Here is a 26,924-nt window from a genome sequence, read left to right as displayed (position 1 = left end):
GCACAAGATCCTGTGTTCGATCCCCAGTACCGCAAAAAAAAAAAAAAGACCCACCGTGACAAGGCAACTAAGAAAATGTCACCACCAAGGAAGACAGGAGGGAAGTGAAAGGAAGTGGGCTGTGACTTCTAACCCATCCAGAGGCTCTCAGATGGTGACAGCAGTTTGGAAAGGTAAAGCCAAGTGCCTGAAGGGTCTAAATGTGCTTAATGATCCACACTGCCCAAGTTATTCTGGGAGGAAAGAAAAACATGTTTTCTGAGTACTTTTCCTTCCTCTGGCTTCGCACCACACCCATTGAGTCTTCTTCCCAGTTATGTCACCTGTTGCTTCAGTCTTTTCCTTTGGTCTCTGGTTATTTTCTTCCTTAAGAGAAAACTATATCCACTTAGTTCAAAACAAAGAATTCATCTGAGAACTGTATGTGTGCACTTGGCTTTTCGGTCCTGCTTGGGGAAGGAAACCACCTGCAGAGATGCTAATTTATTATTATAAAAGTACCTCTGAAGGGTATTTAATGTGAGCAAGGGTGGATTAAAGAATAGACAAAAATAAAAGCTGTGGTGCTTGGCTTCTCTGAGAAAGGTTAACCCAGCTTTCCATAGTTCCAGCTTTTGCATGTGTGAAGGTTTCTGTTTCCAGAAATAAATCCTGCTTGTTTCCTCTCTCCTTCCTTCTGGGTGAAGATTGAATTCCTTGAGGGTAACTTTTGGGTCACACCTGTCAAGCTCCAGGTTGCACAAATGTCCCCTCAAAATGTTTTTAATTTCTTCTGAAGAATCCCCTGCCTAAAGTCCTACCTTTTATATCCGGCATATACAAGTCATTTAATACATGTGACTTTTTCTAACAATAAAACGTTCTCTTGCCCTCCATCCTAAATTCTTCATAATTTACCTATTTTGCTTACCAATAGCAACTTTCGATTGTATAGCAAATCTGTTCCTCTTTTTGGTGGTATTTTTCCCAATTAAAGATTGTAATGGCCATTGAAGCAAGACAAATTACCCTCATCATTTATGTCTCAACCCTCTGTGATTCTGAGCTTCAGAATTATAATGGGAAACAGAAATCATGACTTTGATTTTCAGCAGAGAAAGGTAGCTCTTTGCCATGCTTGAGATGAGCACACAAAAAATCGCTAAGATGGAAGAGATTTGAAAAGCCCGCCTTTATTCAAGCCCTCCACCTTCAGTAACCCGTTTTACTTATATCCTATTGTCAAGAAGTTCTTCTTTAAATCTAACCTAAATCCATCGTGCTTCTCTGATTTCATCAGAAGCAAAACAGCTGGCCACCATACATAGCTTAATAACTCTCATAATTTCAAAGTCCGTTATTAAGTCATCTTTCAGTCCCCTCCTCTTGAAGCCAAATAATCTCAAGTCTTTCAACTTATCCTTATACGTTCAATTTTACAATCCTTTAATCATCATCAATGATCTTTGCTAAACATTCTGAAGGATTCCACGTTGCTCTTATGTTTGAAACCCAGATCACCTTTGGAATTCCTTCTCATTGTCCATAAAAGCCCAAGATTTTAGTAACTTACTGCTTTGGTTGGGTTATTTTTAGGACAAGCTCACTCGTATGGCTCCTTCTCTAAGGAAAACATATTCTTCAAGGCCCAGGATTCATACTGTGGCCAGCTGCAATGAACCACCCCTCACCCACTCCGGTCCATACTTCTCACTGACCTCTTCGAGGTCCTCTTCAATCCGCCTGGCCTACCAGCTTGGGTCTTGGGTTTTTCTGTTATAAAATTACCACCCCACTAAGCTGACAAGATCTATGTCTTTAAACCGAGTTGTTAATCCAAAATGGCTTCAAATGTGGCATCCTTTGCAGATAATGTCTATGAACATCCTGTCCTCAAAGCCTTACCTCCAAAAAGAATCACAGGGACCTGGTGAGAATAGCAGGAAAACGGAGGACAGTGGGGATGCATGGGGAGAATCCTGATGTATTTCCCCAAAGGACATGTCACACCAGCCTTGAGTAGAATTATCAAAAGAGCAAGTTTCGGGGTGTGATCCTAGCCTATCCTTTTTGCAAACTTTTTCCTCTCTTTGCTCGTATTTAGGCACTGCTAATGCCCTCTCTTCTGAAAGTTGGATGTTAGATTCCAATACTGATTAGGTCAGGCCTTCGCACCCCATGAGTCATTTTGCCTAGTAGTCTCCTCCAGACTTGGCCTCCAGCTCACTTCTCACCCCGAGGGCTGCACCCAATGTTATCTCCTCAGAGGGGCCTTCCCTGGACCACTCAAGAACACTCTAGAACTCCTTTCTGTCCCCTGAAGCCCCATTATTCTTTATTATTACACTAGTCACTTTAATAGCATTTATCACAATTTGCATTTAGATGCAGTTGTAGATAAACATCTGCTTACTCCTTTCTTGTCTATCTTCCCTCTTCAAAGGCACAGACCTACTGTCTTGCTTTGTGTGCCTGGCACCTGGCTAACAGCAACTATGTGGCCCAAGACAGTTTTTTAAGTGCATTAACCCTCCCCTGCTAGAAATATTTGCATTTTTGAAATGCAACTCTAAGGGTCACAAAAAAAGGCTCTGGTGGCTATGATAAAGGCCTGATGTCTTAGTGGTGAGGCAGGGTAGAGGGGAAGATCCCTCTGATCCACAAAATCTCCTGTCCCAGGCAAGAGCCTCTCTCCCTACCAGAGGCTTCCATTAGCAAGAAATCGTATCGCTAAGTCTTCATCATCCTCCTTCTCCAGGCAACTATCCTCCCATCGGTTCCCTCTCCTTCAGTTTCTATGCTGCCATGAAGTCTGCAGCACGCCACCATCTTTCTGATGCTATTTCCTCATTGCCCTCACAAAAGCCCTAGCACTACCTCAGGAAAATGTGCAGGGGCGTACACAGCATGGTATTAGTAGTCTCGGGAGGTACAATTATAGACCTCTATTTTTGTCTTTTAATTTTTATTCTCTAATTTCTTTTTGCCATCTATATAACTCGTCTACATTTTCAACTTGTGCAATTATTTTAAAGTTAACTTCTTGAGGCAGGAGGAGTGCTGTGAGTTCGAGACCAGCTTGGGCTACAAAGTTCCAGGGCAGTCTCAACTACATAGTGAGACCCTATCTTAAAAAAAAAAAAAAAAAAAAAAAAATTAAAATAATAATAAAGTTAACTTCTTTGGAGAACTAACTTTATTGTTATTTAAAGTGAGATTCTATTGAGGGTTAATGTCTACAATTTGTGCGTTTAGTCTCACAAACTCCAGTGTTTCCAGCTGTTGGCTAAACTTTCATCTTAATGAATTCAATGCTCACTCAACAAACACAGATATTTATGGATCATGCCTGCTGCGTGCCAGACCTTCTATCTTGGACTTATTTTCCATTTAGCAAGGCTACTATATCACTACCAGTAGGCATGCTTCTCAGGTAACACCAACCAGGAGAAATGTCCACACCAGAAGCTTCCACAGCTTTAATGACAAAGGCGTCAGGGAGCTTTAGTAGTGAATAACCCAACCGGAAGAGACCTGGAGTTCTTGCCCATCTCTATAATGCCTCTGCCGACCTACGGAGTAACACAGGGCAAATGAGTTTTCAGGCAGGTGGGTGTGCCTCGGTTTACCGGCCAATTAAATGCACAATGCCTGTTTGGAACTCCTCGGTGGAAAGGCACTATATAATTCCTATTTGGTATTGAAGCCACCCTTCTGAGTGCCAAGTGCTTTATGATCATTCCTTAGCAGCTATTCTTGGATACTCTGTGAAGAGATCTATGTGTTTTTCCATTTAAATGGTGAGGAAACCCAAATGGAGAAGAGTTTAGTCATTAAAGGTCATTAAGATGGTACCAAGGTCTCATAAAAGACCTTCCAAGTCCTCCACTCCTGTTAACCATGACTGAACCCACACTTTAAATACAAACCACCTTAACAGATGTACACCCTGCCATAGCCCTCATGGTGCACCACCCTGTCACTTGTCTTCACAGGACGGAGTGAATGGTGAGAAGGTGAAAGAGAAACCAAAGCTCTAGAGTTAGTAACCCAGGCTTCAGGCTCACCCTGCTTTTTAGCATCTCCATCTACAGCTCTATGCATTTCCTGTAGAACCTCCACATTTAGTACCTTTATATTCTCCTTACAGGGTTCGTGTTTGTCTACTAATAATTCCCAACGCCAATCCTAAAGAGACAAAGAGACCAGGTTAAATCGTCCTGAGAACCCACGCCTACAACAAAAATACACCCAAGCATTTTCACCCAGGTTACAACTCGTGCAAATTAACTCCAGGAAGGGAAAGGATGAGAGGAAGGGAATGCACAGCACAGAGAGTGCACTTTCCATCTAAGGGCTGATGGAGATGCAGAGAGGACCAGTGGACTCCAATGTCAGCTGACTTCCTCTCTGCCTGCCACTTCCGCCCAACTCCAAGGAGAGACATACGTGCCAGACTGGGTCACGAAATACCTGACCAGAGACAGTTCTACCCTAGATTTCGGCTCTGGGCTCTCTTAAATCATGCCCCTCTGGTCACACATTTTTTTCTTACCTTTGCTGCCTTCGGTTCCTTTACCAAATAAAAGAGGAAACATCTTGGTTCTGAGTCCTGCACTTTCAGTAAAATGACAGAAAATGTGTGTGTGAGTACCAACGACTGAAGATTGCTGCTTGGGCTGATTAATGAGATGACCCCTGAGGGCCAAATATAATGCTAGAGTTCTTTAGCAAAAACTTGGACAGAAAGTTCTAAAACAACTGAGGGCCTGCCTAAGGCAAGGCTGTAACTTCTTTCCCTTCATTCCTCTCCGGCCTTCTCCTCAAGCTTGGAGACAGGCACTAAGATCCACTTTCCTTCCTCCTCCATCTTCCATAAATATCTGTCTGTCCTGTGTTCCATACCCTGCTACTCCAGACAACCCCCAAAATAAGGACCTAAAAGTCCTTGACTAGCACCATGGCATTCAGATTCCAGAGAGCCAATGCCTACAACTGCTAACACCTGCAGGAGCAAGAGCTGAGCGTTCACCATGAACAAGGTCTCACCAAAGCAACTACCCAAGGATCTACCGCAAGAAAAAGGAAACTGAGCCCAGAAGGAAGAAACGCAGTATGAGAAGGAATAGCCAGCCCATAAATCAGTAAATATAATGAGTAAATGTGAAATAAGCATCAAGAGTTTAAAGCTTCTGATAATGACTAACATGGAAATATACAAAGAGGGTAAACTGAAACATCAGACATCAAAAGAGAGAGGGTGATTGTAGTTTGACATTCTCACTGGGGCAAGCATCGTGATTAATTCCATCACAATAAATATCCATATCAAAATGGCAAAGCAATTGCCGGCTCATGCAAATTAACTCCAGGAAGGGAGAGGATAAGAAGGGAAGGCACAGCACAGAGAGTGCATTTTCAGTCTGAGGCTGATAGAGACACAGAGAGGACCAGCGGAGTTTTGAAACTGGTAGGAGAGGAAAGCTATCACAAATTTAGAATAAAACTAGATAAGAAATATTGTACAAAGGGGGAAATTTTGCAAAAGGAGGAAATGTAGAATATAGAAGCCCCAAACGCTCACCTTCAAACTGTAATACCCTGCATTCTTAATAATACATCAGGCCTGGAAAGCACTGGGAATCACACTGCTACATACAGCTGACCCGCAGCAAAACCGATGTCTGAAGCTGGCAACCTCTGCCATCACCACGGGGAGAGCCTTGGCACACTCTGACTCGCTGTTTTCTTCTCCAGTACCCAGGTCTTCACTGGTCTCTGTTCTCTGTCTTTATCTCCCTGATACCTGGTCCAGCAAAAGGATTCCCACATTGCTTGCTTTCACCTTACTATGAACAGAAGTCTGACTGAGATTTGCCACAGTCGCTTGGTTTAAGTGCTTTGGTCTAGTAGCAAACAGATTCTATCCACCAGTACACAGTACTGGGGAAACTTTCAGAAGCACAGAGAGCCCTTGCTGTGCTACTTAAGTACCACATCACAAACGCAGCTCCTTTAAGTGTCGTATGTGATCTTGAATCCGCATTTTAGACTTAAAATATTTTTATGCTCTCTCTTAATTTCTAAAAGTTACTTGAAAAACAAGAACAATTTTTTCCATACGTGCCTAAATTAAAACTATTCGATGTTATGTGAAGAGCCAAACGTGTGCTTTATTTGACACCATAATTTATGATATCTTATAAAAACCCTAGGTAGGGGAACTGATGGATATGGAAAACAATACCATACATTGTTTTCCTGTCATTTTAAAGTATAACCTATTCCCCTACTGTCCAGCCCTCCTTGAGAAAAAAATACTATATGGCACAAATAAAATGGAAGCAAAAAGAATATTCCAGTGATCGATCACAAATTCTCTCTTAGGAAGGAAAAGTCACTTTTATAAACAAAGATTTTAAAAAGCGAGAGAAAGAAAGCCTCTTTCTCAAAATCCCTATAAAGTCCCTAGGCCTGTTTTAAGAACGAGCAATTTCTGACCTGCACCAGGACATAAACTACTGGCACATGTGGACCAGGCACGTGTGTGCTTTTAGAACACATATCACTTGAAGACCCGCCATGCTATATTTAGTTCGAAATAAATACATCCACCACAGCACCTGCCTGTGGAGAGCGTGCTCTTGCAGTGGAAGCCGAGGCTCCTTGTTAACACGAGCCCCATCCGATGAGAAAGCACATTCGGAACTGGGAGGCCGGGGAGCATGCAGAGGAGGGACACAAGCATGTTTTAACGGCTGTGATCATTTGCCATGAAAGGACGTTAAGGCCATAGCTCCCTGCTGCAGCATGCCATGCGCTGCTGAATTAAATTACTGCCATGCCGGCTGCTCGCACAGGAATGTGTAAACAGGCCATATATTCTTGCATCAGTTCCACAGAATGTTGCACAACACAGGATGCCTCTCCATGTGTCATTTCCTCCTTGGCCACGTTCCCAGCTCCTGACAGTCAGTCAAAAAGAAAAAAAGGGGGAGAGGCTGAAAGAGATTTAAAAGTACTCATCTCGGGAACACATTCCCGCACTGCCAGACAGAATCTCCATGCAGGCTTCTGACTGCCCCTTCTCTGTCACCCCAGAAAAGAGGGAAAAAGGGAACCGTGGGTGTTTCAGCTGTTGCTATGAAGTCAGAGATTCTCAACGATGTGTTACATACGCATGGCCAAATGACTGGTAACAATGACCATCAAACTGCTGCATGTGTCTGCTGTCTTATAATTATCAAAGCATGGCATTTGCCCATGACTTCTGCTCCCTGGGCACTTCGGGGACTGGGAAGAATTCAGAAGAAATATGCAAGTCAAGAAGCACAGGACTTCAGTGCTAATGCTTTACATGAAGGAGTAAAATTCAGGCTTGGAGCATCAGGAGTGTGGCATGACGCCTTGCAGGGTTTTCTCAAATTGTCTTCATGCGGGAATGTGAATGCAAGAACTGTATCCAGACTTCCAAAATTCTCCTGTTGTCCTTCTGCCCCACATTCCTTCCATGTCTCCCATGTTCTTGCACACGGGGGCAGCCTCTGGTTGAGCATTCACCACATAAACAAGCAGAGATCAGCCGGCCAGCACACAAGCCTGTCCCTTTACCCAGCCAGGATGAAAAGTCATGGAGGCTAGCTGCCCTGACATCATCAGGAACAAGGAAGAGAAAATGCCAAGCCCTCTTTTTCTCCACCCATCACGTGGCTGGAGAAGTCTCAGAACCACACAGAATAGCAGGAGAAATAAAGGAGGCGCTGTGCTTTATTTGGTAAGGTAAAACTCCTGCAAGTGGATAGACCGTAATATGGGAAAATCAGCCAGGCACAGTGGTGTACACCTGTAACCCTAGCACTCAGGAGGCTGAAGCAGCAGGATCACCATTAGTTTAAAGCCAGCCTAGGATATATTATGAGGGCAAGGCCAGCCTGAACATAGTAAGACCTTGACTCAAAAACAAAAACAAACCAAAAAAAGAATATTGAAAAATAAAGGTTGTGGAGGGTTATACATTTGTTGATGAACTGGTGCAAACAAGCAGACAGGAGAAGAAAACAGTTTAAGTGTGGGACTTAAGCTTCATGGGGGCAAAGGTAGGCCTCGAACCCCAAATGGGCCCTGTACTCCCCAAGAAGCCCTCACTCACCTTGGCTTCATCCCTTCCAAGAGCCGAGCAAAGAAATGCCTGGCCCAGTTCTCTGGGCCTGCGGGGAGGCAGCAGATCCTAGGGCAGGCTGAGCCTCTGCATCTCCCCCAGTTCAGGATGGGGGCAGGTCTTGGGGAGTGACGGTGTCCCTTCAGGAAGAGTGGCTGACTGCTTTGGTCTCTCCTTGAGAGTGACTACGGTTCACTTCCTTAAGGTGGGACATACAAAAATTCTTAGAGACCCACGCTCATGTGTCCTGTATAGGAGGTCTGCAGGTGTGCTGGCCAAGCATTCTCAAAACCAGATGATATAAAGTACAAACCCCAGCTGGGTGCCTGCCTGTAATCCTAGCACTGAGGGAGGCTGAGGCAGGAAGAGGCCAGGAAACTTGGTAATTTAGTGAGATGCTGTCTCAAAAAATAAAAAGGAACAGGGATGTAGCTCAGTACAGAGACTCAGTAACCAGTATCACCAGAAAAGGGGCAGAAGGTCACAAAACCTTTGTGCTTGTCTGTTAAAGGATTCATATGATACTTCTGCTACAGACTTCCCATGTCACCACACAAGGGTCACATCTCTTTTTCCTCAAACACTTAATTTACACTTAACGTTCTTCTCCCCTACGAGTGTTGACCAGCTGCAGCTAATACCAAGTACCACAAGGTAATGCCCACCCTTAATTCATCTGACACTTGCAGATTTGTTCAATTCGAATGAAGCTACCACAACTGAAACTTGCCCCCACTTTGCAAAACTTCAAATGTTCCTGATTTAAAAGGTCAAGAGGACTTTTGGAAGTTGGTACCTTGAAAAACGTATGTATTCTACTGCCACAGTGACGTCTGCCAGCTAAGCCCTGTCGTAGCGATGACGTTCATGATCCCATGAACCACTGCCCCACCACTCACGTCTTGGAGTGGTCACATCCTCTGAATCCGGACTCCTGCTATGTCTTGCTTTAGCCAGCTCTGTGACAGCTCTGAGCCTACGCCGTGAAAGCCCAACAGCAGCTATTTCTTAGGGAGGCTTGAGATGCCATGCGGGGCGCCATGCTGTGCTGGAGAGTCTCAGAGAGTCCACATGGAGAGGCCTCATGGAAAAGAAGAGGGTCTGGGACTCCACAAGGTGGAGGCACAGCTGTCCTTCTATCCAGTCTCCAAGGCATCCCGCCAAGCAGTGGACATGGGCTACTCCAGCACCAGCCTCATCTGACTGCAGCCACACAACAGCCCCCAAGCAAGACCAGCAGTAAACCATCCAAGGAATAGGAAGCTACTTATTGTTTTAAGCCATTATGTGTCACAGTCATTATTTGGCAATAGATAACTGAGAACACAGCAAGAAAATGAGCAAAGTGATATTTGCTTTTCCAATCCTGCACACAGCCAACATCCATCAGTCCTGTTCCCCAGCTCAGAACCACACTACAGACTATAACGATGCTAGCCAAGTTTTCTCCTCCCAAAGAAATTCTTTAAATCAGATAAGGGTGGCATCCAAGGGCACAAAGGGAACCAAGGATGCTAACAGGATTCGAGGTTTAAAAGGGGGAAGAATCCAAACGTATTACCCCTGCAGCCGCCTCTGCACTGACTTCTGCTGGCGGACACATGCAGCCGTTCTGCTGAGCTGACTTGCCAACAGAAGGTCAAGATGCCTCGCCTACATACAAGACTTACAAATTTGGGATCTGAAGCATGATGTCACATCTTGAAATGATAAGCTGGCGAAGGAAATAAATGGCACTCTGCAAAGATATATACCATTTCCACGTTTATGCTACTTAAGATGAAGGTTCTAATAAGTCATCGGTGATGTTCCTTTAAAGGGAAGTTTTATAACTGAGATGAATCACGACTGCAAAAGATCAAAGTTAAAAAACATCGATGATGCCATGGGGTGCTTTTTAATCTTGTAATGAGTGATGATCATATGCTCTTATGAAGTGAGTCCAACTGCCAACGCCAGATGTGTATATTAAGAAAAGAGGTTGTTTGTGATGTGACAGCACTGGTTCAGCTGCCAGAGACAGAAAACCCAGGAGGATGAAACCTTTCAGGTTTTTGAGAGAAAAGCAAGTTGTGGCAGATGGTAGACAAGCAGGGTCTCGAGTGGTGTACTAAAGTCACAGCATCCCGTCTTGGTTTGCTGTACACCAATAGTGTCAACCAGCAGATCTACACAGCTCTACTCAGGCAGTGTGAGTATCTGTGGCCCCAGGCATGAGTTATAACACTTATTAGTATAATTTACTATAAAGCAAAAATCAGCAAAGCTATCTTCAGGGGGGAAAAAATCATACACTAGAGAACAAACTCTAGATGGTATCAGTTTCCTGGAAGGTACTCTACAAGCAAAACTCTACAGGAAATTTCTGACACTGAAGAAAACTGATGCACTCAAAGCTAACATTTAATGAGTGCTTACTACATGGCAGTCTCTGCACCACCCATTTTGCTTATGCTACACCGCTTAACTTGCTTGCAGGAACTGATGAGCAAGATGCTATTTTTATTACTCTCACTTTAAAAAGATGAGACAACCAAAGCAAAGAGAAGTCAGGGAACTTGTGCACCTCCTCCATACAGCTAATAAATGGTACCACTGGGATTTTAAGCCAACTAGTCTGACATAAAGACCCAAATAGTTAACCCAGAACTTGTCCCTGTTCAAACAGCTGAGCTACCAAAACAGCCTCTTCAACACGCTCAGATCTTTAGAGGAAGAAGAAAAATCCCAACTATAAACAGGAACCGATAGTACAAAATCCTCAACTCCTTCAAACCACCACAGTAATAAACAAATTACCACTATGAAAAAATAACCACTATGTAAGGAATTATTATTTTTAGGGAGACAGGCTAAAGCAACTGTATTAATCATCTTTTTTCCCTTTTCCTCTAAGAAAGCCTTTTGTTAATGCCTTTCTCTGGTAAAAGCTGATTTAAAAAAAAATAAGCCATTTTGAAATTAGAAGTAAAGGTCGACCAGCTACAATTTGTGGGCCACATCTGGCCCATCACCTGTTTTTGTAAATAAAGTTTTATTGGAATATAGCCATGACCATTTGTTTATAAATTGGCTTAGACTGTTTTTGCACTAAAATGGTGGATTTGAATGCTTGGAACAGATGGCCAAGAGCAAAGTGGAAGGAAATAATCTAGTACTAGAGTCCAGGCTGTAGGATCAAGTTGTTACTGACCCCAGACGCATCCTTCTATCCAGCCAAGTCACTGCATGAGGTCAGGAAAATGGCATCACACCTTCACAGAGATTTCTAGTCTACAAGAAATGATACTCAGCCTGAACTGAGACAGGTGGCCTGCCACTCACAGGTCTGTATCTGCTTTAATCGCCAAAGCCTGGCGAGATCACATAGACAGCCCCCTCTGCCAAAAGTCCCTTTGAAAAGAGGCGCCGCTGTCACACAACTCAGAAGTGGCTCTCTCAAAGCTATACCAGCTCCCCACCTCTGTCATTCCTTTCAGAATGGGGCAGCACTACCCTTCTCTGCTTCCTCCACAAACCATCAACTTTTGAACAACAACTCCAGTGGACGGACGGACACACACACACACACACACACACACACACACTAGACAATGGCTCTTCTACATGCTGCAAAAAGTAGCTCAGATGGGCAGGAAACTTCCTTAAAAGACAAAATATTAGTGGTACTAAATGGTAGAAGACTGCTTGCTATCCTGCTTTATGTATTATTAAATGTCATCCCTACCATCTCAGGAACTCAGCGGCTAGTTGGTAAAAGGTCAGAAAATGTCTCCCATCATAAAGCATTACCCCTGATTTCTGGGGGACAGGAAAGTCATGCAAAACCAAACCAAGCAAGACAGCCTTGCTTTCTCCTGTTCATCCACCTTATGTTAACCATGGCCACTAGGACTTGAAACCTGGAGGCTTTGCCCACCAGCATCCCAAATCACGTCCCAGAATATTCCCAAACCAGCATATGGGGCCAGCACTGACCCCGTGTTTTAAGTCTGGAAAAAGGCCACACACATGAAAGGAGATAAAAACAAAAACCTCAAAGACTTGCTTTGGAGGCAGGAAACCTCCCTAGTTCAGGCAAGCAGTCAGCCTTTGTGAGAAGGGACAGGAGCAATAGGGACAGGAGGCATTCCGGGCTCGCATCACCAAAAGATACGCTACTTGGAGAGAGCAAAACCTTACGAGCCCCTTTCTCTCGTTTTAGGGAAAGAAGAGCTTAGCCTAGCTAGGCAGGTGTACTGACACAAAACGAAGAGCTTCTACCAGACATTATTTCCACCACCAACCAAATCAAACGCTTGAGTGCAAAGGATAGGAACTCCCAGTGCATCCACGCAGCCAAAGCAGAGGTCTAGATGGCATTTCCATTGGCACAGAATTGTCAGGTTTATGTATTAAATAATCTGCAATCTCTAAATATATTTAAATACCGCTAGGCCAAGTTTGTTCACATCGGTTCGGGCAGTGGAGACAGGGAAAATTAAACCAGTTTCAATTTAGACTTAGGAAGAAAATACATACTGGCTCAGTTAAGCGTAGTACCTTAAACTGACTGCAGGTTAAGCCTTCTGGATGTCTACACAGACAAACAAAACAAGGAGGACTTAAACCCGGTTTGGCTGTATCTGCTAAAGAAACTATCTATAACAATTACTAGAACATGACCAAACAACAGTGTTGTAACAATCAAGCAAGGTATCGTTTGCAAATAAATTCTTTGTAATTAAGCAGTGTGCTCTTTATAAAGGGAATTGAGTGGGCGAGCTAAAAAGCTAAAACACATTCTTAGGCCATGGGAAACATACGCGAATGCTTTTGGACTAAGCTGGAGATTTTTAAGTTTATTGTTTGTTTCCTCAGCTCTCGTGGGTCTATCCTACCCTGCCCATTACGTGGAGTGGATGAGCAGAAATTTCTCAGCCAGTCATTCCAGTGAGGGAATAATTCTTGGCTCATTTCCAAAGTTATAAAGGTCTTAGCAATTTTGTGGCACAGGTTCAAACTGCAATTGCATTTCCTATTCACTGTGAAGTTCCAATTGTCCCTCTCTAAAAGTTCCTGCAGATAACAAACTTTGCAAACACCGAGGGTATGTGAAAGTAACCCTAAGTCATTTGGAACCAAGGCCTCCTAGGGGCTCCACAAACTCTTATTTCCATTTGCAACAGAAAGACAAGTACTTACTTCTGGGTTCCCGGGGTCCATCCACTGTAACTTTAATAGCTCTGTGATAGGTGGCTACTTGGGGAGGATTTGTGAAGACTGTTATGGTCAAGGTGAAACTCTTGCCTGCAGAAGTAAGAGGGGAAAGTACAGAGTGAATATAAAAAGATAGGGTTGATAAATGTACAGTAGCACAGAGTCCACATTTCATGTAAGCATCCCTGCGTGGGCAATGAAAGTCACGGGTGAGGAGCTCTTACTACACACCGGAAACCCCCTGCTAGCCACGTTAGGTGCCTCGAACCCCATTCAGGGCTGAGAGCATCTTCGTTGTGCTACTATGAGAAGGCTCCAATTCCAAGAAAGCACCCCAGCAGCAACAGTTGTCATGAAAACAAAACCCTTGGTCGGCTTGTGGGAGAGTCTCTCTCTTTCAGCTTTCTCTAACTTCGTCGGCAGAAAACATCCAAGCACAGACAATTTTAGAAGTCTTTATTTAGGATGAGGTCATGACCCCATGAGAGAACAATAGTAAATCATTGTTGATTATGTTATTTACTTCACATGGCTTTAGCATTTTCACTGGCTGAAACTACAATGGGAAGATAAAAGAGGGCAGTTCTTATGGGAATCATTTTAACAGCAGCCAGTGTCTCCTGTCCTGGCCTTAATGTGCCTGTGGTATGATGATTTCATCATTACTGGAACAGAGTTTCTCTCCTCCCTGCTCACCCCTCCCCTAACCTACATCTCTGCTGTGAAATCCTGAAGGAGCTCCCTGGCAGTGACTTAGCTTTTGTAGAAGGCACACGACACCTCTCAGTGTAAACATGGATTTTTACTTGTGCTTTATTGAATTATTACATCTGATGCTTCAAATCAGGGAGCTAAAAGCAATGAATTGGGGTGTGGGGGGGAGGGAAAAGTTGGTAGCAGATCTGGAGGTCGGATGTCTCCAGAATACAGCAGACTCTCTTACACAGACTCACTGACAGTTGTAATCAGTTAGATTTGCAACGGTTAGTCATGTCAGATAGTCAAAACTGCAAACTGTTACAAGACAGGAAAAAGTGGGCGTGAAACGGTGACTCGATAAAACATTCAGCAATCTGGGGCCAGAGTACTCATTTAAGTCTGCTCCTGTAATGGATAAAAAGCTCATTTTCTATTTTTTTTTTCTTTTTCTTCCTTTTTTGTTTTTATTCCTTCTTTTACTGAAAGCTGAGGGTATTAAATCAAAACACAAATCTTAGACAATATGTAGCAATGCAAAGTTTAATGCAATCTTTTCAAAACTTAATATGGAACAGGTTATGTACAAGGCTTAATGTAAAACAGGTCTTTTGGCTGTCAAGTCTAGTGAATGGGTTTTCTTTTCAACCTAGACCATGTTAAGTTCCTAAAATCTGTTTAAGGCACACATCATTTGTTACTGAGTATACACAGTCTTAAGTCTTCTTGGCTGTACTTTTCCATGGTTGGGGAGAGGGGGTTTAGAAGAGGGGAAATAAAAAAAGTGGGAGATGGGGAAGAACTGGGAAAAATGAATATTGATCAGAAACCCGTTATTATCCAGCTACTTCCTGCACATTATCTCATTTAGTCTTCTCCAGTTAGATTCATCCACCCCCACTTCACGAAAGAGGAAGCCAAAGCCAAAAGAGGCTTAGTAATTTATCCAGGTTCACAGAATTAAGAAATGGGGAAGACAGATCTGAACCTAGGCTTTTCTGACCTTAAAATTAATGCTTTTTTAAAAAAAAAATTCTATTAACTTTGCCAGAGGACATGAGCAAGCAAAGAGTAAGTTAATTCTAGATGTGTCTCAATTAGCTCTCTGCACCCAAGAAATAGTAAATATAAATGGACTAATGTAACATCTTAGCCAGGATGCAAAGCATCTGTCTTTAAAGTGCCATTAATGTACCATATGTCTTCTAAGATGTAGTAAACATTACATAGATTTAAATAAAACAGCCAGCAGTCTAAACTAGTTATAGAAAACTGAAAGTCTACAGAAATAGAGGTTAGAAATGTGAATAGGAAGCCACTGGGTCCAGATTAAGACCTCAAAATAGTGGAAAGCTCTGGAGGAGTAACACAGCTGAACCATTAGATTGGAAGTTACTTTACACTGGAACATTAGGCAGTGCTTTTCTGGATCAAATCAGTGTTCTGTGCACCAAGGACTGAATTTTAACCATGGCTCCAATGGCTGTGACTGGATGACTGTTATCATCAGTGGGACTAATCTTGATAAATTAAGGATGTATATTTCTCATTATCATTAACATTTCTAAATAACCTGCTAGAGATACTATGCATTAATTTATCTAAACTGGTTTTAGAGCTTTTTCTAATTTAGAGTTTTGTAATTTATTTAAAATATTAAAAGTCATTTATGCTTCTCCCAAATTCAGAGAAACACTTCATGTAGAAACAAAAGCCAAATAGAATATTCACCCTTCAAGTACAAAGCGTCTAAATGTTCAGAGCAGAACCAATTTTCCATTAAAAACTTCCTTTAAGAAGAGGTGGGTCCAGGGGAGGAAACATTTAACTATGGCTTTCCAAAATCACATCCTCAGGATCGAGATGTACTTTAACAATTAAAAGCTGAGGAGGTTCCTTCCATTTCCGATTGCCCCTTTCAGAAGAAACATGTATGAATGTCAAAGCAAAACCTCTGGAAACTATGACCCAACTTGGTCACTGAGTCTTCATCTTAGATTAATGCATTTCCTGAGTAAAGTATGTATGTGGGCATTCCCTTAAATTTACAATCAAAAAGTTTTTTACAAATCCCATTTTTTTTTTAATCACTTCCTGAAAGTGATAAAAATGCAGGCTCTTCCTTTGGGATGACCAACTGTAACTCCACCTAGGAACTCATTTTATACTATGTCCTCCACCTATATAGTTAAGATAAACGCAGGGAACTGTCACTGATAAACAATTCAAATCTAGCCAGAGGGGCTGCCAAGAATGTCAGGCCAGGTAAGACTGTAAGCTGCATGGTGTCCCACACTGACAAAATTCCACACTCTGTACACTGTAGATGCTTAAAAGCACTCATAAATTAAAAGCAGTATGCTTGATGTCAAAAGAGAGGAAGCACACCAGAAAAAAAAAATTACGGGCCAAAGTCAGTTTGAACACTTCTGTTTAAAAAAAACAAAGGAGGATTTACAGGAAAAGACAATTAAAACCCGTAAGCCACTTCTAACCTAATGCAAGTTTCATTGATGCTCTACTTTCTTCCCAAGCATTTTTAAAAGTTGTAGTCAAAAGACAACCCATAAAGCCCAAACCTAAGACTATTTTTCAATTTCTGACATTTTATGTTTCTACAAGAGAAAAGGAAAAAAAAAAAGTGTAACATTCTTGGAGGTTGGTGTTTTTGTTTGTTTGTTTGTTTTGTTTTCTTAATTTCCTAACATTATTGAAAACAAAAAGTTTGTAAAAGTTTATAAAGCCAGGGGAAAAAATGGTAGCAATGTGTCAATTAGACTAAAACAAGAGAAATGGAGAAGTGTGAAAATTAAAGAGGAAGCTGGAAAGAAGCTGTTATAAAAAGAGGTCAGGTACAAAGGGTACAGAGGCAGGTTAAATGGTTTCCTGCCACTAAAAAACTGACCCACTTTTATTCCGAGTGCTATCTTATCAGTGTTCTCAGTCCTTTTTTCTCATCATTTTAGTTTGGTGTTTCTGTTTCCTTTCATATAATGTTACTGTAGTGATATAAAAATCTATTATTAGTGATAAATCAATTTCTCTCTCTTTCTCCACCCGCTCCCCCCACACCCCCATCTAAGTCTCGAAGACAAGTCTGGACCAATTTCTCCATCCTGCCTCTGGCAGCAGACTGTAGCATTTCAGATCCTCCACCAAGTCCCGGCTGCTTCAAAGGAAAAATCCTACTTTCTTCAGTTAAGATCATAAGAAATATAGGGGGAGGGGGTCAGCTCTGTTTGGACATAATTACACTTCATCAAAAGAAGCTTTCTTCATCTTCCATGCGTGAAAAGTCTGCAAGCAGTTAAGTCTGTCTTTTTTTTTTTAAATATAAAAATTGCTATTTGGGAAACCAGCCAAAACTCAAAAAGCCAATATAGTAAAACAGTGCACACCCTTAGTTTCTCTTTGAAGTTTCTTAAATAAATATGTTGAGGGTTTACAAAGTACACTATCACTTTGCCATAGTTTCTACTCAAATTGATCAGAAAAAAAGTTATGCAGCATCTATATAATGCAAAAGCATAAATATATAGAGGCATGAGTTTGAATCTGTGAGACAAAATTAAGTATAACACCCCATTCTCTAAATCCTAAAATTCAATATTCTAGTTAAAAATAAAGTAATATTGCATAAGAAGAAAGATTCAATTTAAAGCATACAGGTAAATCATCATGTTCACATTTTTCCTCAATTCTTACTAGAAAAAAAAGAGAAACTTTAATTGTACCATGACCTTGTATCTATCAATAACTAATAACTAAGGTAAAAATAATGAGTACATATGCATATTTTCCAAACCAGTATAGGATGCATCTTCTTTATTTTTAATGAAAGTAAACTAAACTTGATGCAGAGATAAACCCTTTAGTTCAGTGACAGTATCTCATTAGCATGCATCGTTTTTTTTTTTTTTTCTTAAGTTAAAAAGTACAACTTCTTGGCCCTGTTCCTAGAAAGTAAACTAAAACTACTCATCGGAAACAGCCTTGCATGAATTTCCCTTATCAAGTTTTCACAATGGTAATAATTTGACATCTGATCCAAACTGAAGGGCAACTATTACACATGGCTTAAAAATTGCTAACTCCAACCTGGGTTGCAGGAAATCCACAAGGCTTGATAATTTTTATTTCATCTCAGCCCCACAGGGGACTATTTTTCTCATCTTCTTGAAATTCTTACAATGGAAAAATCAGACTTAATAAATAAATGAACATAATACTTCTAATAGGTAAATGACTAGTAGAAGTCTCTCTGTAGAATAAGTAAATAAAAACAAACATATTGGTCTCACTAGAGACTTTAAAAAAATTAACCTTATTTTTATGTAACAGCTGTGAAAATCCTAAAAAGGATTAATTCCTGTTTTATGATCCTTTTAAGGATTCCTAATATTTGCAGAGAGAATAAGATGGTGAGAATCCTTAATAGTGTAGAACTTTTGGAGTCTTGATTATTCATTTGTCTAGGCAACTTTACATTGCCATTCTAACACAAGTAATATGTTATCCACTTATTCAAATGGAAAGGCTCCTACTAATTTTAATAGTTTCTGATTATGACAATAAATTAAATCATTTAGAAATACTACATGTGGTAAATGAAGAGCATTATGCTAGCTGTCCTTGCTTCAATGTAGAGCAATATTTCTATTATCAGAAAATTGTCCAGTGAATACATTTTTCTCTCCCCTTTGCCACTTAATTCACTCAGCTATGTGATTCCTCATCACTCAAAACCTGATTCCCTAATCATTCTTCTGCCTACCTTCCCTCATACCCAGTGATATTAGGAGCCAGTTCTTCTGAAAACATTGCTTGAATTTGCAATATCATAAGACAAATGAAAAAGGCCTGGGTGCTCAGGCAAACACTCAGCTTTGTCTGGATGCACTTATATAAAATTTTACAGTAATTCCATTCTGTAAAAGGAGGTGCTGATTTGTATACAGACAAGTCCACATGTCACCAGAGGATCTTAATGTGTTTATTCCATCATCAGTATTAAAAACCAGAGACCTACCTCGTCCACTCCGGCCCACAAATCTCAGATCGTTGAACCTTGCTACTTGGTTTTTCATGACAGCGGAGGCATTTCGTAGCTCAGCGGAATAATTTTCATCATTACCCGCCATGACAGTAACCACAGTCCCATCTGGTACTTCTCCGAGGGCTACCACCTACATAAAACAGGAAATACAGCAGCAATAATCGCCCATCAGAAAAACTGAAAAACTGAGAATATACTCTCATTGTAAATGACGTGTCTTATCAGGAGTTGGTGCTCTGGGCCAGCAATGGCAGGCAGGACCAAAGCCTCTGTATAGGGGTTCAATGCCACTTCAAACAGACCAGGGTTTCAGGGTCCACCCATTTTAAAAGGCAGGCAGAAATCTCCTTCATTTGTTGTTGGAGTCTTCACAGAATATGTGTACATTTTTATTAAATCCCTATGTTGGGTTGTCCACAAGAATTACGCCTCAGAAGGAAGACAGATGCCCAGGCTGCAGATTGCATCATACACATTAAAGCATCTCCTGTCTACAGCCTGGAGAACCCTGAGGGGTGGGGTGGTCTTATCTGGATCTAGGGCTAAAGAACAGAAAGCATGGTCAGTGCTAGGGCAGAAGTCTTTCAGGTGAAACATAGGAGTTCTCGATGAAAAGGGGCCCTGGATGTGGTGCTGCTGGGGCCTGCCTTTCATCTCTTTACTTTAGACTCCATCTTCAGCTTTTAATGACTGAAGTAATTTACTGAATGCCCACTCCATAGTGGGACCCAGTAAGATATTTAAAGTCATTAAAACACTTCAAATTTAGGTGCAGGGTGAAGATATACCCCAGGCTGAAAATGATCAATGACAAAGATAGTATACCCTCAGCCACACTGCATTGTGTCTTAATCCACCTGCCATTTTGGAATGAAACACCTGCCAAATTCAACAGTTAATCGAAGCACATAACTTGGGCAAGTACACATCCAAAATAATCAGTCTTGGAGGCTGAAAAACATTTTCTCTGCTCCAAGCCTAGGGATGACAGCTTACCCTGGGTCAGCTAATTTGTAAATGTGCATCTCTAAGTCACCTGGAGCCTGGAGCCTGGTAAGGGAATGCTGGCAGTGTCGATCCTTCACTGTCATAGACAGCAGATTATCTTCACCTCTTTTAAACTGAGCTTCCAGATACCCTCAGGGTAACAAGGCAAAGGCTCTCGCTAAAGTAGCCCATGAGCCATACGGTGACACCTCTCTGTGCTGGCCTGTCTGGCCAACATCCCATCAATCTTTGTATACTTCTATCACTGCTCTCTCCTTTGGCAAGATTTCCATAAGACGACCCTAACCATTTAATTCTATGCCCCCGATATGCCTGGTGCATACACTCATTAAAGAATTCTTATGATGTGATAAAACAGATGACCATTATACTTATATTTTAGGTAGCCATCATTTGTAAAGCTTTCCTGAATCTAATGCATCCTCTTTCCTAGTATCCCACTGTAGCCAAGTGATGCCCATTTCAATGCATTTTTATTAATGACTAACCTACTCCTTTTGAGATGCTAGACCAAGCCCAGGGACTCACTCCCAGGAGTCCAGCTTATAGTCCTGTGGAAAGGATATGAACAAAGGCTATAAAGGAAGGGGTCTTCAGCATATCTGTCTTACTCACCACTAGATGCCCTTTGCCAAAACAGTGTCTGGCACATAGTAAGGGTTTGGTAAATATTTCCTAAATGAATAAATAAAAGAGCTTCACTAAAACTATCACTTCCCACAGCCAGGGGCCTGTGGCGCTACCAGCTAAAACTGAGAGACAACAGGTTAAAGGTTGAGTCAGCTTCTCTTGCCAACACCAGTGTGCCCTGGCTCTAGATTAGACTTCCAGCAACTTTCTCCATCTCGGAGGAGAGGGCATCATGGTGACAACTAGTTGTGTGTAATTATTCTCCATCTGAGAGGTCTCCCAGGTCAAGAGCAACTCCTTTGAGAACAAGACTTCCTCCCTGCATACCTGATCTAGTACCCTCAAGGGGCTATGAAACGCAGTAAATGCTACGCTTCTGAGGGAGGCTGTATATGTTTTAAACCCACAATGCCAGAAAATCGCACATTTTGAAATACTCAAATAGCTGGCCACATTTGCCAGTACTTGCCTGGATGTTAGCTATTCTATGAACTCAGCATATTGTGTTTTAACACCTGCTGTGCAGCTCTCTAGGTCAAAGTAAGTATTAATAAAGACAGGAGAAAGGTTGCGCTGTTCAGAAGAGAATAAATGCACTAAAAATCAAGAGGTTTCACCTTTCCCCCTCCTTCTGTTACTTATCTATGATTTCCCACAAGTGAGTAGACACAAAATATAAGTTGGAAATACTTTCCAATATAAATTGGAAGTACTTTTTAAAAGTCTGTAAAGTGTAGAAGATACTATATAAGCAGAGAGTGTAATTATAATGATCTGTTTTTTGTAAGAGGAGGAGGGTAAGTCAGTGTCCTGTTCCAAGTCTGTTAAACATAGGCTTTTACTTATAAGCATCCTCTAAGGGTTCAACAGAACATGTAATTCCTTAGTTCGTGTCCTGAGATGTTCTTTGGAGTTGTTGAGAGATGAGGGATGACTGCTCGTAGGTTTCATTCCAGTCAGACTAAATTTCAGAAAAAAAAAAAAAAAGAAAAAAAAGAAATCTGCCCCAATATAAAGGTTTTCAAGAGCTGTGGGACATTATTATTTTACTGCATATTTTTAACATAATAGATGTTTTTTAGTTAAAGAAAATGAAAATTGATTCAATATGGGAAAATGTGAAAGAAAAAAAAAAGCCTAAGAGTGAAGTACATAAACCCATTTTATTTTGTTTAAGCAGCAAAAAAATGACCATAGTAAATATTGGTATGTTTTACATATCACATTTAACAGAACAAACAGATAATCCCAAGTTGTATGAGTCGTCTACGGGGCCTAGAACTTGGCCTGAAAAAAATACTAACATAATGTAGTGGCAACTTTTCCTGTTATGACTGAATTCGAACTGAATGGCTAAAAATATTGTTTTTTCTTCTATTCCTTCTACCAAATCAGACTGCCCAATGTTTTTCTGAGAGAGAAAAACAGTGTGTGTGCAAAGGGGGATACATGCTGTATTTGACTTTATATCAATCAAAAGTATAATTATATGTCTGCGAGAGGTTTTTTTCAAAAGTAGATCTCGAGCTAAAAAGTTTCCCTTGGAGATTTTCAACTGTGTTTATCTAAAAGAAAACCAAAAGAATCAAGAAATTCTTACATATTTCATCTGTATCAAACCCAAACAATGGAAAAAACTTTTAAGGGGTAAAGAGCAGTCAAAAATCACTCTTTGGTTAAAAGTAAGCTCGAATTAATTTTTTTTTCCATGCTGTCCAGTTACTAAAGTACTGCTATGCAAAAAATTATTTGTGGTGAAGCCATAACACTCGTTTCTAGGTGTTCCTGAAATACAAAATCTATCACTTCAAGAAACTTCATGGGAAAGGGAGCAATAATTTTCTGTTCTGACATTTCAGAATTGAGGAAGAAGTTCCCTTATTTAGCATATCTCACTATAACTAGCATTTAAATCACATGGTAAAGCAGCTTGTACAAAATAAACCAAAAGGGTCTTTAACTTTAGCAAAGCTACTGAAATTTTGTTTGAGGTGCATTATGACTAAAACTGAATCACTATGAGAGAAGAGCAACAGAGAATTGACTTAGACCTTTAAAACTGTTTCTTTGGTCTTGGTGTATTGGAAGTTAAGGATGCCCTTGACATTTCCACGGATAGGAGTATAGGTTCAGCTAATCAATTACTCTCCTAGGTGAACATCACTTGGCATACTATATGTGCAATGTAATCAAAATACAATTATTTTCCAAGATAGGATCTGACCAAATCTTGCTCTGTCATACAAACGGAAGCAGACCAGTAAATGGCAAAAAGCAAAAAAATGGTATTCCACTTTTAAGTAAATATGAAAAAAATTCCATACTACAGTTAACTTTTAAAATGTAACCTAGAATTTAGGAAAGGCCAATGGAATTCTAAAGGAAATAGATACGATATATCACTTCAAACTTTAAAAAAATATATATCAAAGAAAAATTTTGACAGAAATGCCTTCAAGTTAAGCCAACGATTGACATGCCATGTCTCAAGGTGGTTGAGATCACCTAACAATAGATATTCTGGGATTTTTGAAATGATATAAACAGTAGCTCCAAAGGGAGAAAATAACAAAAAAGATAGCTACTATGTTTTTTCTCAAGTATGAGTCTTATACAATTTTTCAAAATATTTTCCATGTGAAATTATTTGTTCTAATTTACCAATTTTATATTCAACGCTAAAATATTTGACTTTAAACACACTTTTTTGCATTTAAAGACATAACAGAATGTGTCTATATTTATGCAACCTGAAATCTACTCTGATTTACATTACATAACAATTTGCATTAAGCTTAGGAGGTGATATGCTTAATAATCCATTTTTCCACATTTAGGTGTAATTACATATAAATATAAAAACATAAACTTTGATCGTTAAATATGTTGGGAAAATATAACTCACTAGTGTCTTGCTTTTGAAGAGAGAAAAATAGCCAATGATGTTAAAAAATTATTTTCAAATAGAAACTGCTCTGTCATTTTGAAACCCTCTTCATAAATACTGAAGGGTATTATTAAAGATACAAAATTAACTATGAGCACTAGATCATATATCTAAAAATATGTTTTCTTTAACATTGCCAGAAAAACATATGATACTGGTAAATATATTTAGGCCAGTGTTCTCTAACTTAAAACAGTGCTATGGGTTTGCATTGCTTTTAGTTTTTAAAATATACATCTGGACTTAAATTTTCTGCATAGTGCTTCAGCTTGAAGCTATTTACAACAACTTAGTTATGAACCCTGAACACCAGGCTTCACAGTGGAAATACTAGGGGGCCCCTGCTAAAGGATGCTACTGGACGTAGGGTTGACATGTTCTCGCCACTATTTCTATGTGACCGTCAACTAATGCGCTGAAATTGCAAACTGCTTCTTTGTGGCTGGTAGAAATGGCCTGGGATCCCCTAATAGTATGCTTTAACTATTTTAAGCTCTCTGTGAGGTACATCTGAAAGAAATGTTAAAAATATTTATTTCCATTTCCTTGACACCTGGGGCAACTGAGCATTTCAAAACTACAAAACTTTGTTAAAGATACAATGCTAATAAACAACTTTACATAAAGCATATTAGTTGTTTTTGCATTTTTACATGTAGGGTATAAGTGATTTTTATATAATGCCAGAACAAGGTCATATGAACAATACTAAGCATTCCTTACTTCTTTTTGGAATACACTGCCACTACCATGTTGAAGCACTATTTTAAATTATTATATCAAAACAGACTACTGAATTCAGTCCTGATTCTTTGCAGGGCTGAGCTCAGTGTCTCAGACGTAAAATATGGGCTCAATAAATATTGTATTGATTTGAATACCAGACTTCTCAACAATTAAGTTCGCTGTGTGTGTTTTAAACTGCATATACCTATCTGCTATCCACCTAATGACACTATAATTTATTCTGTACATAGCTCTGAATATGATAGCCAAATTGCTGTCACCACTTTTAAAACAGAGACTTCTTCACATTATTTCTCCCTTGCAGATGTATTTGATTATGTTGCAAGAGTGTAGAAAGTCTACTGCTCTCAGGCTTTTATTCCAAAAGGAAGGCTTTGTTTTAAATGGTTGTTTTTACACCATTCAAGGGAAAATGATAAAAATAGCCCTCAAAATCTGAAGGTTTGAATATCTATACACTGTTTTAAGTAGACAAACAAAACTTCTATTTTGAGTGACTCTCCACCATCAACCTCCTTTGTGAATTCTTATTAAACATGGATATGGAGATGGTAAAACACTGAGGGTTGATTTTTAGGTAAACTCGATGGATTTTTCTATTAATATAAATTATTCAATTTACTATGTCTTGTGTTATCTATGGTCTGCCTACTGGTTGAAATAACAAAAACGTTCTCTGTGTAATTAGTATGTATGATTAATAGCAAAGAAAGAAGTTTATTTTCAAAACAGCTTCAAAAGGCTAGTAGTGAGAAAACCTAGATAACAACCAAACCAAACAGCACAAACTAAAACAGCACTCTGTGCCAAAAACATCCTTTCTCCTCAGAGCACTCATGCTCAAAGTCAGTTTAGCATCGTTAATGTAAGAGAATTGCTCGAGACAGTTACTCCCTAAACATGTCTAGCAGAACGGTACACAGAACATCAAATAAGTAACACTTTTCAAAGGGTAAACACCTATCCTTATATGCCCATATAGTCTCATGTGTGGCATCGGACAGACAAAATATCTACTTATTTGTACTTTCTACTGTTCTCATTAAGGGTTTGGGGTGTTTGGTTTGGTTTGGTTAGGGGGTATTTTGGGGGCGTTAACAAATTCCCGCCATCCCACAAGGATAATTAGAAAATTCTGGGTCTTTGGACAAAGAGCATCTTAAAAGATACTCTTCTATGGCGCTTTAATTTTCTATGGAGCTTCCATATTTCAAGCAAGAAAACATTAACCTGCAGGATGAGTGCTTTGGAGAAATGTGACGGTTTTTTAAAAAATCATTTCTGGAGCCAGCTGCAAAATGAAACTTGCCCAGAATGCAGCATCCCTTCCACAACAATGCACTCTGATTCCTGTTCTGATACAGACCTAACCAGCTAACTGGCTCTAATTGACCTAGACTCCTCTTTTTTTCCACTCACCCACACCCGGAACCCAAAGCGATGCGTGGGGTGTGGGGCGATCCACCACTGGGCACTGCCAGGGGCCCGAGGGAGGGCAGCCCTGGGGTCCCACGGAGGCACTGGCACGTATTCTCTCGGGTTCTTTTTCCTCCCCCAGGTCCTGTTTACCCCGCTCTCCGCAGACCCCTGAGCCAGGGGACCTGCGAGCAAGCGCCCACCCACCCTAGCTCTGGGGCGTCTTTTCCAGAGCGCGCTCGCCGCCCAGCCTGGCTCACCTCCGCTGCATCCCCGGAGTCCAGTCACAAGTGTGGACAGCCCGGGCTCCGAGTCTCCCCCTGGCGAGGGTGGCCCCGGTGACCTGGTGGCATCACGGGCCGAAGGGGCTCCGCACCCGTACTCCACCACCACCGGCAGCTAACGGGCCCACCCCCGAGCCCTGGGGAGCCCCTAAGAATAACGACAGAGAACTGCTGCGACTTTTCATCTCGGCGTTCAAGCCAGGCGAACCAAAGCTGCTTCCGCACCCCGGCACCCCGGCACCCTGGCCAGAGCCAGGGTCCCGCACAGCGACCCGGGCACCCCGCCTTCCTAGCGATCTGGTCCCGGCCCGGTGTGGCTCAGTCTGCCCGCTACCCTACCGAGCACTCCGCGCCCCCCAGCACTCCAGCACCCCGCGAACGCTGGCCGGAGCCCGGGAGGGTCCTTAACGGCAGGGAGCACGCGGGTAGTGGGGGGCCTGGGGTTGGCGGCGCGTGCACGAAGTGCGGAATGGAGTCCAGAACGTGGGACACCAGTCGGGAAGAGGCGAGGAGCAGCCGCCGGGGACCGTGGGCGCCTGGGGACTGGGGTGGACACAGGTAGCACCTAGCCCTGGGCATCCGTCCGCCGGCTAAGCAGAGAAACGGAGGACGCGGGCCGGGAGCACACTGAGAGGCTGGCAGGGAAGGGGCCGGGGGCGGGGGCGGTCGCAGCGTCCCACCTTGAAGGCCACCGGCAGGGTCTTGTTGCAACGCCAGTGCGAGGGCAGCACAGAGCACAGGAAGTTGGGGCTGTCGGTGCGCACAAGTTCGGCCGGGTGGTCGGCGATGATCTCCACCATGGTG

At 41.5% G+C, this 26,924-nt stretch overlaps 1 protein-coding gene across 1 annotated transcript in view; it reads right to left on the bottom strand.

The window, feature by feature from the left end:
• The window catches only part of Runx2 (RUNX family transcription factor 2), a 113,713-nt gene that overhangs the window by 83,973 nt on the left and 2,816 nt on the right, over positions 1-26,924 (bottom strand). The window contains exons 2-4 of the mRNA XM_010617811.2: positions 26,460-26,911; positions 19,062-19,218; positions 13,322-13,426 (exon numbers count right to left, since the gene is read on the bottom strand). Of these exons, the coding sequence (XP_010616113.1) occupies positions 13,322-13,426; positions 19,062-19,218; positions 26,460-26,911 (714 nt within the window). The remainder of the gene's footprint in view (positions 1-13,321; positions 13,427-19,061; positions 19,219-26,459; positions 26,912-26,924) is intronic.

The sequence above is a fragment of the Fukomys damarensis genome, unplaced genomic scaffold (assembly GCF_012274545.1).
Source record: "Fukomys damarensis isolate Sample0158 unplaced genomic scaffold, DMR_v1.0_HiC HiC_scaffold_20, whole genome shotgun sequence".
Classification (NCBI taxonomy): Eukaryota; Metazoa; Chordata; class Mammalia; order Rodentia; family Bathyergidae; genus Fukomys; species Fukomys damarensis.
This window is presented reverse-complemented; position numbering and strand designations above follow the sequence as displayed.